At 41.8% G+C, this 13,290-nt stretch overlaps 1 protein-coding gene across 3 annotated transcripts in view; it reads right to left on the reverse strand.

Annotated features, from left to right (window-relative positions):
• The window catches only part of fbn2b (fibrillin 2b), a 105,205-nt gene that overhangs the window by 30,714 nt on the left and 61,201 nt on the right, over positions 1–13,290 (reverse strand). For all 3 annotated transcript variants that reach the window (XM_072659890.1, XM_072659889.1, XM_072659891.1), the window contains 21 exons: positions 13,008–13,199; positions 12,559–12,708; positions 10,668–10,787; positions 10,118–10,243; positions 9,142–9,264; positions 8,382–8,657; positions 8,138–8,191; positions 7,650–7,775; positions 7,348–7,473; positions 6,631–6,750; positions 6,367–6,504; positions 5,615–5,665; positions 5,327–5,452; positions 4,451–4,678; positions 4,138–4,263; positions 3,720–3,848; positions 2,376–2,501; positions 1,740–1,865; positions 1,110–1,232; positions 287–412; positions 56–181 (listed from right to left, as the gene is read on the reverse strand). In XM_072659890.1, the coding sequence (XP_072515991.1) occupies positions 56–181; positions 287–412; positions 1,110–1,232; positions 1,740–1,865; positions 2,376–2,501; positions 3,720–3,848; positions 4,138–4,263; positions 4,451–4,678; positions 5,327–5,452; positions 5,615–5,665; positions 6,367–6,504; positions 6,631–6,750; positions 7,348–7,473; positions 7,650–7,775; positions 8,138–8,191; positions 8,382–8,657; positions 9,142–9,264; positions 10,118–10,243; positions 10,668–10,787; positions 12,559–12,708; positions 13,008–13,199 (2,838 nt within the window). The remainder of the gene's footprint in view (positions 1–55; positions 182–286; positions 413–1,109; positions 1,233–1,739; positions 1,866–2,375; positions 2,502–3,719; positions 3,849–4,137; positions 4,264–4,450; positions 4,679–5,326; positions 5,453–5,614; positions 5,666–6,366; positions 6,505–6,630; positions 6,751–7,347; positions 7,474–7,649; positions 7,776–8,137; positions 8,192–8,381; positions 8,658–9,141; positions 9,265–10,117; positions 10,244–10,667; positions 10,788–12,558; positions 12,709–13,007; positions 13,200–13,290) is intronic.

The raw sequence follows: 13,290 nt of genomic DNA on the forward strand, positions 1-13,290 counted from the left end.
TAGGAAACCATTGCACTTACAGGTGGGCAGATACACACACAAACACAACACACACCTGTACAGCCGGTGGAGCCCTTCTTTACAAAGTAGCCCAGCTGGCAGTGACAGATGAAGGAGCCCTTGGTGTTCTCACAGTCGCCGTGGAGACAGATGTTGGGATTCAGGTCACACTCGTTGACATCTGGAGAATCACAAACACGCACACACACACACATACAGGTGAGTTTGTCACAGCCGGCTAGATGTGGAGCATATGTAGAGTGTGGGGCAGTTGTTGTTTTCTTACCTATGCAGGTGCGCATGTCCATGGTGGCCATGAAGCCATCAAAGCAGAGGCAGCGATACTCTCCCGGGATGTTAGTGCACTGACCACCGTCACAGATGTCAGGAGTGTCCTCACACTCATCAATATCTGGGAAGACAAAACACATGTAAGTGAGTGTGTGTCTCTTATATCTACGTAAAAAACATATGAAAAATAGTTGTATTACTTTTACATTTACATTCATTCTATATATATCAGCGTTCATTCAATATATATCAGCGTTCATTCAATATATATATACCAACATTTATTCTAACATTTATATATTATATATATTACATTATATTTATATATTTTACATTATATATTTATATATTTATTCTAACACTATATATACTAACATTCATTCTATATGTATCAGTGTTTATTCCATATATATCAGCGTTCATTCAATATATATCAGCATTCATTTTATATATATATATTTATATATATATATATACTAACATTCATTCTATATATATCAGTGTTCATTCCATATATATCAGCATTCAATATATATATAACATTCATTCTATATATATATATATATATCAGCGTTCATTCAATATATATATATATATATATCAGTGTTTGTTCCATATATATCAGTGTTCACTCAATATAAACCAACATTCATTCTATTCTATTCATTCATTCTATACATCAGCGTTCATTCTATATATATATATATATATATATATATATATATATATATATATATATATATATATACATCAGCATTCGTTCTATTCTATTTGTTTGGCTTGCTTTTATGAGTGTGAGTGTGTGTGTATGTGTGTACCAGCGCAAGTCCGGAGGTCAGGCATCAGAGCATATCCTTCACTGCAGCTGCACTCATAGCTGCCCTCAGAGTTGGTACAGTGTGTGTCACAGCCTCCGTTCATGATGGTGCACTCATCGATATCTAACATAACACACCAAAAACAACCCTGTTACACACAGACTGGCACCACAACCTGCAATGCTTACATATTACAACCTGCACAGAATATGATGTATTTGATATATTCAATATTAGATGTTCAGAAATCTATGCAGTTTTAATGCACATTCCACATGAGCAGAGTAACATGAACCCTAAGAGAAAGATTATTACAGTTATTTCTGGTGATAGCAATATAATAAAGAATATTATTTCTTGATGTGAATTATGTAATATGTATCATCGCTGTCCAATGGAAAACATGTATCTCCAAAATGGCGACTTTATTTATTTCAAGTAATTTTGAGCATTTCTATTGGTCTATTTAAATGGAGATACATGGTTTTCACTGGACAGCAGCGATATGTGCTTAATTATGTAATTACATTAATAGTCTGTGATGTAAATCGAATGTAATAGCTCTGGACCTTTAAGAATCAGTGCATGTTACAGGTGTGTGTATTAGGTGTGTTTGGTGCAGTTACTCACCCACACAACCCTGTCGGTCCGGAGTGACCTGGTAGCCAGTGTCACACGAGCACTGATAGGAGCCCACCATGTTCACACACTGGCCGTGCCTGCACAGGTTATCACTCAGCTCACACTCGTTCACATCTGCGAAGGGAAAGATCACAAAGCAGAGAATTAGGCACATCATAAACACTGCTTCACTGGAGCTCTCATTAATAAAGTGGGCTGGTTGTGGTCCAGATGCTGTCAAACATCTATAGAAATACAGTATTTAAGCCCTGCTTGATTGCACACAGCCCACTCAGGACCCCCCACATGCCCTTTTCTACACTTTTTTCTTCTAATCTGTTTAATCAATAAAATTCAATAAGGCATTGATCGAGCAAAAGGACACTGCCCAGAATACCTGGGCTCGGCAAGCTGCCACTTCCCACTGGGCCCTTGAGTAAGGCCCTTAACCCAACGATGGCTGCCCACCGCTCCGGGCATGTGTGCTTACTATCCACTGTGTGTGTGTGTGTTTACTGCATGGATGGGTTAAGGACGAAGGCCAAATTCCATCTGAATCCAACACAAATGGTGAATCTTGGTGTCTTTGTGTCTCGGATTGCGTAAAAGTGTGTGAGGTGTGTGTGTGTGTGTGGCTGTGTGTACCTTCGCAGGATGATCCTCCAGGGCTGAGCTGGTGACCTCGTGGGCATTCGCACTCGTAACTGCCCTCGGTGTTCAGACAGGTTCCCCCACGGCACAGCAAGGGGTCTCTCTCACATTCATCAATGTCTGAGAGAGAGACGGGGGGGCAAAGAGAGCGAGATGAGGAATGACAGGTGTCATAAGGGTGTCATAAATTTCACACACATCAAACTTTTGGAAAGTTGGAGAACTTATGGATAGACTGAACTGTGCGTACAGTGCGTCTCGTGCAGTAAAGCATTTCAGCAGGTGATTTAGCGTTGCTGAGTGTGTGACTGAGTGTGTGTGAGTGTACACTGCTAGTCAAAAGTTTGGGAACACTTTATAGGATTTTTTTGCTGTTACTTTTCTATAAGGAAAGTTCAAGGGAACATCTCTCAAGGGAACGTTTTCAGTATCTTTAGTTAAGGTATATAATTGTTTGTATATATTGTATATATATTATATATTGTATATATATATAATTATATAGGGTATATAATTGGATTTTAAGGACATTTAACATAAAAAAAAAATGACATTAGGGCTCAGAGTGGCTCAGCAGTTCGAATCCCGAGCTATGCCGCTTTGCCATCAGCAGCCGGAGTCAGAAAGAGCTCAATTGGTCGTGTTCTTTTTGGGTGGGTAGATGACCCTCTTTCCCCTCATCCCTCTTGTTGCCTCATCCCTCAGCAATGTTGACTGGCACAGGCAGCTGTTGGTTGGCACGGCAGAGCTGGGGACCCGGTACTTGAAAAAGGGGTGTGTCTGGCTTCATGTGTATCGGAGGAGACGTGCTCACCCTCTCAGAGGGCTAAAATATGAATGTTGGGGGTCAGTAATGAGCGTGTGGAGGTGAGGCTTAGTGAGGAGTGGGCAGGGTACCAAACAGCCAATCAGAGGCTTTTCTGCTTCAGATGTTGCCACCACCATGTGGTAACATTCAGAAGGTCGCTACCCACTGCTACATGACAGAGGAAAAAATTGAGGTGGAGTTACAAAGGCAGGAAAACTGCAATTATCCAACTACTAGGGGTGCAGTAGTGAAGTTCGGAACAGCAGAAGGGTCATTTATCAGCACTGATTGGACGAATCACTTGTTTTAATTAAATGCTACAAGGGCTCTGTGTGTGAAAATGTTTGTAGATAAAAAATATGGATATTTTACTCAAGCTTTAAGGTTCAGTACCTACTTTTGAGGATGCATTTGCAACTGTTTGTGCACCTGCACCCTATAAGCTCCTCACAATAAATCAAAAGGCTGTGCGTCCTTAAACTTCTGTCAGTGTGTGTGTGTGTGTGTGTGTTGGTGTGTGTGAGTCTTACCCATGCAGTTCTTCATCATCATGAAGCCGCTCTCGTAGCCTTCAAAGCACTCACACTCGAAGCTGCCCGGTGTGTTCACACAGGTGCCCTGACCACACAGGTCAGGAGAGATGGCACACTCATCAATGTCTAAAAGAGAGAGAGAGAGAGAGAGAGAGAGAGAGAGAGAGAGAGAGAGAGAGAGAGAGAAAGAGAAAGAGAAAGATAAAGTAAAATGCATATGATACACATCAATCTTTCACGCCACTTAATAAATAAGAAATAAAGGGCAAAATTATATACATTAACCAAATATAATTATTAGAAATAATTCTGTTTATTTCTATTCTATTTATAATAATAATAAAAAATGGCATATATGTGGATTAAAGCTGTAAAGATGTCAGATTAAGGTGTCAGTGTGTGCTCTCCTGCCCACCTGTGCAGTTTCTCTCCTCCATGGTCAGAGCGAAGCCGTTGTTGCAGCGACACTTGAAGCTTCCGATGGTGTTCCGGCACGTTCCGTGTGTGCACAGGCCCTTAAACACCTTACACTCATTCACATCTACACGGAAGAGGCCGAGAAAAGAGTGTTAGCACCACACATCTACACACTATACAATATTATTAAATATTTCATATTAATATTTAACCCCTAAAATATCATATATGCCTTATTACGGGAATATATATATATTATATATATATCTAGTGTGTATATACAGTTATATATTTATACAGTATTTTTATACCTTTATAGAAGGGTCTGCCAGTAAGAATATCCCCCCGGTTGGCGAATCCAGGCCCCCTCGGGCAGATGGACCGGTATTCTGGTGTTCCGGCTTTGGGACAGGCCTCACACTCCACCCCCCACGCAGCCCCCACAGAGCAACAGCACATATCCACTCTGTAGCGGCCCGGCAGCGGCTCTCCACACTCATCCTCATCCCACTTCATATAACACTGCTCACTGCGCACATCTAAAGGGGAACACACACACACACACATACTAAGTACTAGGAACTTCTGTGGTTATTTTTATTATATATATATAATATTTAATAAATATATAATGATATATATAATAATATATATAATGAACTCATTTATTTATATTATATTATTTATTTATTTATTTATTTATTTATATCGTTTTATGTACATGGCTTGAAGATTTAGTATATTTTACTGTAAAGTACTCTAAGCTGCATTTTAATGTATGAAAGTTGCCATATAAGTCAATGTTAGTGTTAATTGATGTTGTTAATTTAATGAAAATGTAATTTGTTACATATGTAATTAATAACTACTACATATGTAATTAATAATGTCTCTGCAGCAGTGGTGTAGTGGTAGTACCGGTTCGATCCCAATTCTCAAGTGTCTTTGTTTTGGGAGGCACCAATGACCACAACCTAAAGCATGACCATGACCTAAAGGCTAGAGACGTGGGCTTGGGACCAGTCCCCAGGGCCGTATACCATTGGCTGTGCTCTACAGCTGCTGAGACGGCTGCCCACCACTATGGGTGCGTATTCCTCCTACCCTGTTCACTAGCATGAGTTCACGGCCATGGTGAAGGAACGAAAGGTTGCTTTGGGTTAAATATAAAAGGTTGGCCTTCTCACCTACGCAGGTGCGTCCACCCTCGTCCAGCGTGAGCCCCTCAGCACATTCACAGCGGAACGAGCCGTGTGTGTTCACACAGACACCGTTGATACACACGCCCGGAAACACCTCACACTCGTTAATGTCTGCCGAGGACAAACATAACACAATCAGACGTCAACAAATTCACACACATCAGCATCTGTTTAGCACATTTTCTACAGGGCATGGGAATTTCTAATGACAGCAGAAATATGATTATAAAGAGCGCGTGTGTGTGTGTGTGTGTGTGTGTGTGTGTGTAGTACCTTCACAGATAAGCCCCTTCATCCGCGCAAGGCCACGAGGGCAGGCAGTGTCTGGAGAGAAGGTGATAACAGTTACACATTATAACAAGTGTATGTGTGTGTGTGTGTGTGTGTAGTTTATTTTGTTTGACACTTTAATAGGAACACTACAATAAGCTGCACTCTTTAGAAAAATAGTTCCTTATGGTACAGAAAAGGAACCTTCTGGTGGTACATAGAACCATTCACTAAAAGGTTCTTCAGAAAACCATCAACAAAGGTTTTTAATCATCAATGAAGAACCATGACCCATCTGAATTGTTTCTGAAGTTGTCACAGTTCTTCATCTTTACTAGAACCCATGAAGAAAGGTTCTACAGCAAATACAATGGTCCGATGTAGAACCCCGCAAATGCTTAGATTAGCTGGTTCCTTCTCAGGCTTTCTCATCTCTTATAAACGGTTAAAAACCTGGTTCTAACAGTTTCACTGTTACACACACTATATGGACAAAAGTATTTGGACTCTAGATCTTTAGATCTTCCTCCATCAGCTGTGAGTGGTATTTTTATTGAACAGTGGAAGCGTTTAGGAGGAACAGCTCACAGAGAGCAGCTCAGCCATGTGAGGTTACAGAGCGGGGTCAATAACTGATGCAGAGGGGGACCGACTCCATACTAATGCCTATGGGTTTAGAATGGGACGTCATAAAAGTGCCCCTGGACATGGAATGCTTTTGTCCATATTGTGTATATATAGTGTGGTGTACTCACCAACTTCGCAGCGTTCACATGGACTCCCCCATGCAGCACCCAGAGTGGAGCAGCACTCTGATTTGAGCGTGGCCCCATTAATGTTCACCTCACAGCGGCTGTCCTGGATATTCAGCCAGCAGGTTCCTTTCATACTGTCTGTAAGAGAGAGAGAACGAGAGACAGTGTGTGTGAGAGTTGTGTGTGTGTGTGCACTGATGCTTTATTGTAAAACAGGTACATCAGTTTAGCAGTGGTTGCTTCGTCAGGCCTGCAGGTGCTTACCCACGCAGACGGTGTTGGTTGAGTCCAGCTTGCTGCCGTGAGAACACTCGCAGGTGAAGGAGCCGGCCAGGTTCCGGCATATCCCGTTAACACAGGGACTAGACTCGCACTCGTTAATGTCTGAAAAACAGAAAGATGTTATCAACAATATATTAAAGATAACTCTGCAACTCTGTAAATACTGTACACATGCAGCAGATTCATCCTGGATTAGAATCACTCTATGATTATTACTGTTAGACCATGAAAGCTACACACACTGAAGATTCATACTGGATTAGAATCACTTAACAATTATTACTGTCAGACCATAAAAGCTACACACACTGGAAATTCATACTGGATTGGAATCACTCTATGATTATTACTGTCAGACCTTAAAAGCTACACACACTGAAGATTCATACTGGATTAGAATCACTCCACAATTATTAGTATCAGACCATAAAAGCTACACACACTGCAGATTCATACTGGATTATAATCACTTAACAATTATTACTGTCAGACCATAAAAGCTACACACACTGCAGATTCATACTGGATTAGAATCACTCTATGATTATTACTGTCAGACCATAAAAGCTACACACACTGGAAATTCATACTGGATTAGATTCACTCTATGATTATTACTGTCAGACCATAAAAGCTACACACACTGCAGATTCATACTGGATTAGATTCACTCTATTATTACTGTCAGTGAACGTTCACCTTCACACGTCTCTGAGTCGGGCTTGAAGACGAAGCCTTTGGGGCAGGAGCAGGTGAAGCTCCCTGGCGTGTTCCTGCACAGGCCGTTGTCACACAGCAGCCGGTTCACTAAACACTCATTAATATCTGAAACACACGAATCCACACGTGAATAACACTCAGCACCATCAGGACAATCCCTCTCACATCCGTTTTACAGGGTTTCCCATAAGTGCAGCATGAGGTTCAATAGGAAAATAGGGCCTTTATTTAGCACTGTTCACATCAGGCAGATGGATTTGAGGACAGGTGTGTGTACGCACCCACACAGTTCTTGCCACTAGAGTCAGACTCGTAGCCGATGTTGCAGATGCAGCGGTAACTTCCCCGCAGGTTCTCACACATCCCGTTCTGACAGATCTCCGGGTCCAGAGCACACTCGTTAATGTCTGAGAATAAAAATGATAAATAATGATAAATGATAAAAAAAATGATAAATAATGATAAATGATAAAAAAATGATAAATAATCTTCACGATTAGAACAAAGAAACCTGTCTGTTGTCGCTGTCATGCAAACATCTCATATCTTCAAAAAGGCAACTTTACAGGAGAAGGGAAAACCTTCTTAACTTTTAATGGAAGTCAATGTAAAAATACTTTAGTAATTTTAGAGTCATTCTATTGGTCCATTCTTTACGAAATTCGGACGCAACGTACACAACAGCTGGCAGATTCACACTGTGTGAAAAGGTGAAAAGGGCTAATTGTGTTTGTGTATATTGTGTGTGTGTGTGTGTGTATTAGCTCACCTCTTCCGTCTGTTGTGATGCCAATTCCACTGCTGCACACTGCCTGGAACTCCGCTGGTAAGAGAAAAAGATATTTAAAAATATTAAAAATTATTACAATAAGAAATGTCATATTTTTGGTTATTAAAACTGACTAGATGTCCGAAATGATGGGAAATCCACTCAATATAATGAGATTAATGAAGAATAAGATATTGCTTGGTTATAAGTTTCTGTGTTATGCAGCATAAACTAGACGTTTTACCGGAGTTGCGGGCGGGGCAGGGTTGGCACGGCTGCCCGAAGCCGTGTTCAGGGTTGGCACAGCAGCACTCAGACTTGGTCACGGCTCCAGGAAAGGGACGCGAGCAGGTGCCCATCTTTATGGCCCCGTAGCAGGTGGTGCGCATGTGTGTGTCCACACACACTCGTCCGTCCACGTCGATGGCCAGGCCGGGTGGGCACTCACAGTGGAAGGAGCCCTCGGAGTTAATGCAGCGCCCGTTCATGCAGATGCCCGGCGTCTGGCACTCGTCGATATCTGAGGACGAAAAGGTCAGGAGGAGGCAGAGACTTAGAGAATGCAGGATGTGTAGTTTAGTGCATGTCCAATACATGGACAAAAGTATTGGGACGCCTGTTCATTGATTTAAAAAGAGTTTATCCATCTCTACTGTCCTGCTGTGAAAATTTGATTGCATTCACCACCCCACCTCATCATCAACTCCATAACTCATCTCATAAGTATTGGATGGAGCAGCACCATCATTCCAGAGTGATCCACAGCTCAGTGCTGCTGGGGGGCTTTGTGCCCCTCTACTAGCCCACGTCTGGCATGAGGCAGCATGATGCCAATAGGGTTATCAACCTTTATCTGCTCCAGAGAGTCTTATTCTATTGGCAGTACTTCTTTACAGGGACTTGGCTTGCGCATTCGTACATCTGTGTCAGCAATGGGTGCAACTTGAATGCATTCATTAGAGGAGGTGTCCATAAATATTTGGACATTTAGTGTATCTGCTTACCGGTACAGTAGCGTCCGTTTGGCGCCAGAGCAAAGCCTTGTTTGCAGATGCACTTGAAGCTGCCGTCTTCGTTGATGCACATGCCGTTGAGACACATGTTGGTGGTGCTGCATTCGTCATGATCTGTAAAAGATGGGATTTAAAGCTTTTTTAGGCCTGTATGTAGAATTTGTGTGACTGGTAACCTGCTACCAGCTTTCTTCCTACCTGATATAGGAAGAAAAGGCCATTTAGTGCCAATTATATTAAACTCTGGAGTTTAAAATAGCTAAAATAATATAATATCTGCAGAAACCTCCATGAATCAGCTGCATAGCAGTACACATGGTGATGAACAGAGCTTTCAGTCTCCAAATGAACTCTCAAATTTTCATATTAATTTAAAACGTTAATTTCAGACTGAGTACTTTAATATGTGGACGCACATGATCATACACTAAAAAATGAACCAAAGTTGGCTATTTTATTTACAAGCCTTAAATGTGCTGCATTTATAATATACATATGAATAGTTGCTAATGGATTTGGCTTAATGGAAATCTGTGGCTTAATGGAACTTCAAGATTAAATCAAGATTAAAAAGACAGGATGGATCAAATATAGGACTGAAACAGTAGGAGTAGGCGTAGGAGTAGGGGGCAGTGGTGGCTCAGCGGTTAGAGTGCCGGGCTAGTGATAACAGGGTTGTGGGTTCAATTCCCGGGCTCGGCAAGCTGCCGCTGTTTGGCCCTTGAGCAAGGCCCTTTACCCTCTCTGCTCCCCGGGCGCTGGAGTTGGCTGCCCACTTCTCTGGGTGGGTGTGTGTGTATTCACTGCCCCTAGTTTCACTAGTGTGTGAGTGTGTGTTTACTACCACATATGGGTTAAATGCGGAGGACCCATTTGCTGTACATAGTACAGTGACAAATATGTGCACCTTTACTTAAAGATAGAGTGAAACCACACCCCACACAGTGTCTGAAACCTGGATTCTCACCTATGCAGTTTTTCCCATCGGGGCTGAGGTCAAAGCCAGCGTTGCAGATGCACTGGAAGCTTCCGTCCGTGTTCACACAGCGGCCGTTGCGACACATGACTCCGTTGACAATACACTCGTCAATATCTGAAACAGTGGACACGAGTTAGTTAGAGCTAATAGTAATAATAGTAGGCACACTATATGGACAGAAGTATTGAGACACTTGATCATTTATTGTTTCTTCTCAAATCAAACGTATTAAAAAAGAGTTTATGCTGCTGCTTCTGTTGGAGTGACTGTCTCTACTGTCCAGGGAAGAAGGCTTCCAACAAGATTTTGAAGGAGCACTGTTGTGAGAATTTGATTGCATTCAGTGTCAACTCCTCAAAGCATCCCAAAGGTACTGGATGGAGCACCATCATCATTATTCCAGAGAACACAGTTCTTCCACTCCTCTAGCCCAACAAGTGGATATACTCTACATAATGTGTAATGTTTGGGTTTGTAAAGTAAGTGTCTGTATACAGTATAATCATTAAAAGAAATCAGTGGACTACAGAATTCATACCGATACAGGCCTGTTTGGTGGCAGTGCCCTGGTAGCCCTCGTGACATTTGCAGTGGTATGATCCCTGAGTGTTTACGCAGTCCCCATTCACACACGGGTTACTGATACATTCATCCACATCTGAAAGAGAAACAGGAGAATTGATAGGATGAGCCACACTGCAGATTCATACTGGATTAAAACCACCTCACAATTATTACATTTAGCCTGTACAACAACACACACTGCAGATTCATACTGGATTAAATACACTTTACAAGTATTACTGTCAGGCTGTTACAACTGCACACACTGCAGATTCATACTGGATTAAATACACTTTACAAGTATTACTGTCAGGCTGTTACAACTGCACACACTGCAGATTCATACTGGATTAAATACACTTTACAAGTATTACTGTCAGGCTGTTACAACTGCACACACTGCAGATTCATACTGGATTAAAATCACCCCACCGTCATTGCCGTCAGACTGTAAAAACTGCCAAAAACTGAAAAAATCACTCCCCTATTATTAACAGTAATAACAGTGGAGTGATTTTAATCCAGTATAAGCGGTTGTATAAAAACACACACTGCCAATTCATACTGGATAAAAATCACTCCACAATTATTGCTTTGAGACTGTGAGAACTACGCGCACTACAGATTCATACTGGAAGGGAAAACAAACAAAAGGCTGATAGCTGGCACTTTTTACCCAAGCAGGGCAGCAAAACTGTACTACACCAGGCCTACAGATGGCAGCAGAGGAGAGGCTGCTTTCACCAACATTCAGAAAAGCTGATTTACAGGAAACTTCAACCCAGCAAGCAAATATTTACAGTCTCTAATTGGGTAGCATTGTTATTCTTAACAAACCGTGCTTTGGAAAGTTTTATCCTACATGATCACGTTTATCTCTTTAGAGAACATCAGTGCCAGTCAATCATACCAGCCTAGCATGGCAGTCTGCCACTGACCAACAAATGGGATTTCGAGGTGGATTTTCACTTCCAGAAACTTTGATTTGATGTAAACATTTACTAGTGAAAATCGGAAACATATGGTCAACATATGACAGCACTCATTATACTGCAATCAGGCTAGAACACTGCCTGTCAAAAGTCTGGTGATAGGCTTTCCCAAATGTTTTTGAGTCATTCCACGAATCGGGGGCATTTTTAAACAGTCAGGATTGAAACAGGGCACGTTCTGACATTCCTATGCATTGTTTGTTTGTTTTAAACCAGGTCTGTCAAGCTCAACCCGGTCAAAATGGACCATTTAAAAAAAAAATTATACTGTTTAAGCAAAGAAAATTATATTTTCAACTGATTGGCATTTATGCTGGGTCAGGAACTTGATCAAATGGGGAACTGCAGCCATTTTAGGGTAAAATGTACCACCCTGTCACGTTTTATTGTGAACATGGTTCCCATTGCTCGAATAAAAAGGATTTTATTATTGACTTTATGAGGCAGGAAAAATAAATTCTTGATAAAATTATGGAAATTGCAATTTGGAAATAGCACCTGTTTTGTGGAAAGACTTTTTTAATAAATCGATAAATTAACAATTAAAATAATCAGACATGAAATAGAAAAAAAGCTGAAGGCACATCTTTCATGTGTTTCAGAGTTTCAGTCTGTGCTTGTACGAAACAGTCTATTTCCTATTCAGGAAAAGCTGATGATCATGAATGACCATGATGTGGAGTGATGAAGATCAATACTTTGCAGGTCAAACAAAACCAGTGAAAATCAATCATTACTTGGAAATGTTCCAAACCAGACTGGATGTCCTCACACTTTTGGCAAGCAGTGTGTTCAGTACTGCCACAGTAATATTACAGTGTCTCACAACCAACTGCTATTCAGGTTTGGTGTGTGTATCAGTGCAGGCTTTACCGATACACTCCCCGCGCACGTCCTGTCTGTAGCCCATGTTACATTCACAGCGGTAGCTGGCAGTGGTGGGGATACAGCGGCCGTTCAGACACAGGTTGGTGAAGTGCTTGCACACGTCGATGGTGGAGCTGTCATTGCGAGACAGTGGACCTGGGGAACATAAAGACGGGGCATGGTGAGGAATACAACCCCTTGATGATTTCAGTAGATGCTGTACTTCAACATTAAGTGTGCTCAAGAGAAACCTACAGGTCCCGTGAAGACATTTTTTAGCTCCTGGGGCTGAACTTGCTAGGATGGTCTGACCTGGCCATGCTGGTCAGTTGTTGCATTTGCTACACCCTTCTTTCTGAAGGCCCCAGAGAGCTCTCTGGATCTAGCCAGGGTGATCTTCACCCCTCCCTTAACCAATCAAGTATTTTTTTAATTATGACCAGATTGAAACTTACCGATTATGGGAGGGTTACCGCCATTGCCGTTTCCATCCCTGCCTCCTCCGATGTTGGTGATGTAAGCCGTGTTGCCGTTTCCGTTTTGTGTGGGCCACTTTAAGCCGTAGTCTCCACCATTGCCTCCATTAAAACCACCATTTCCACCGGTTCCAAACGGAATGCCCTCGATGCACAGTCTCCGATACTCATCTAAACACACAGAAAGAGGACAATATTAATATCCCTGTTCATTCTATACATACTGCTGCAGAATGCTGGACAGGTCAGGGTGTTTGGGGAT

This window comes from Salminus brasiliensis, chromosome 17 (genome assembly GCF_030463535.1).
Source record: "Salminus brasiliensis chromosome 17, fSalBra1.hap2, whole genome shotgun sequence".
Taxonomy (NCBI): Eukaryota; Metazoa; Chordata; class Actinopteri; order Characiformes; family Bryconidae; genus Salminus; species Salminus brasiliensis.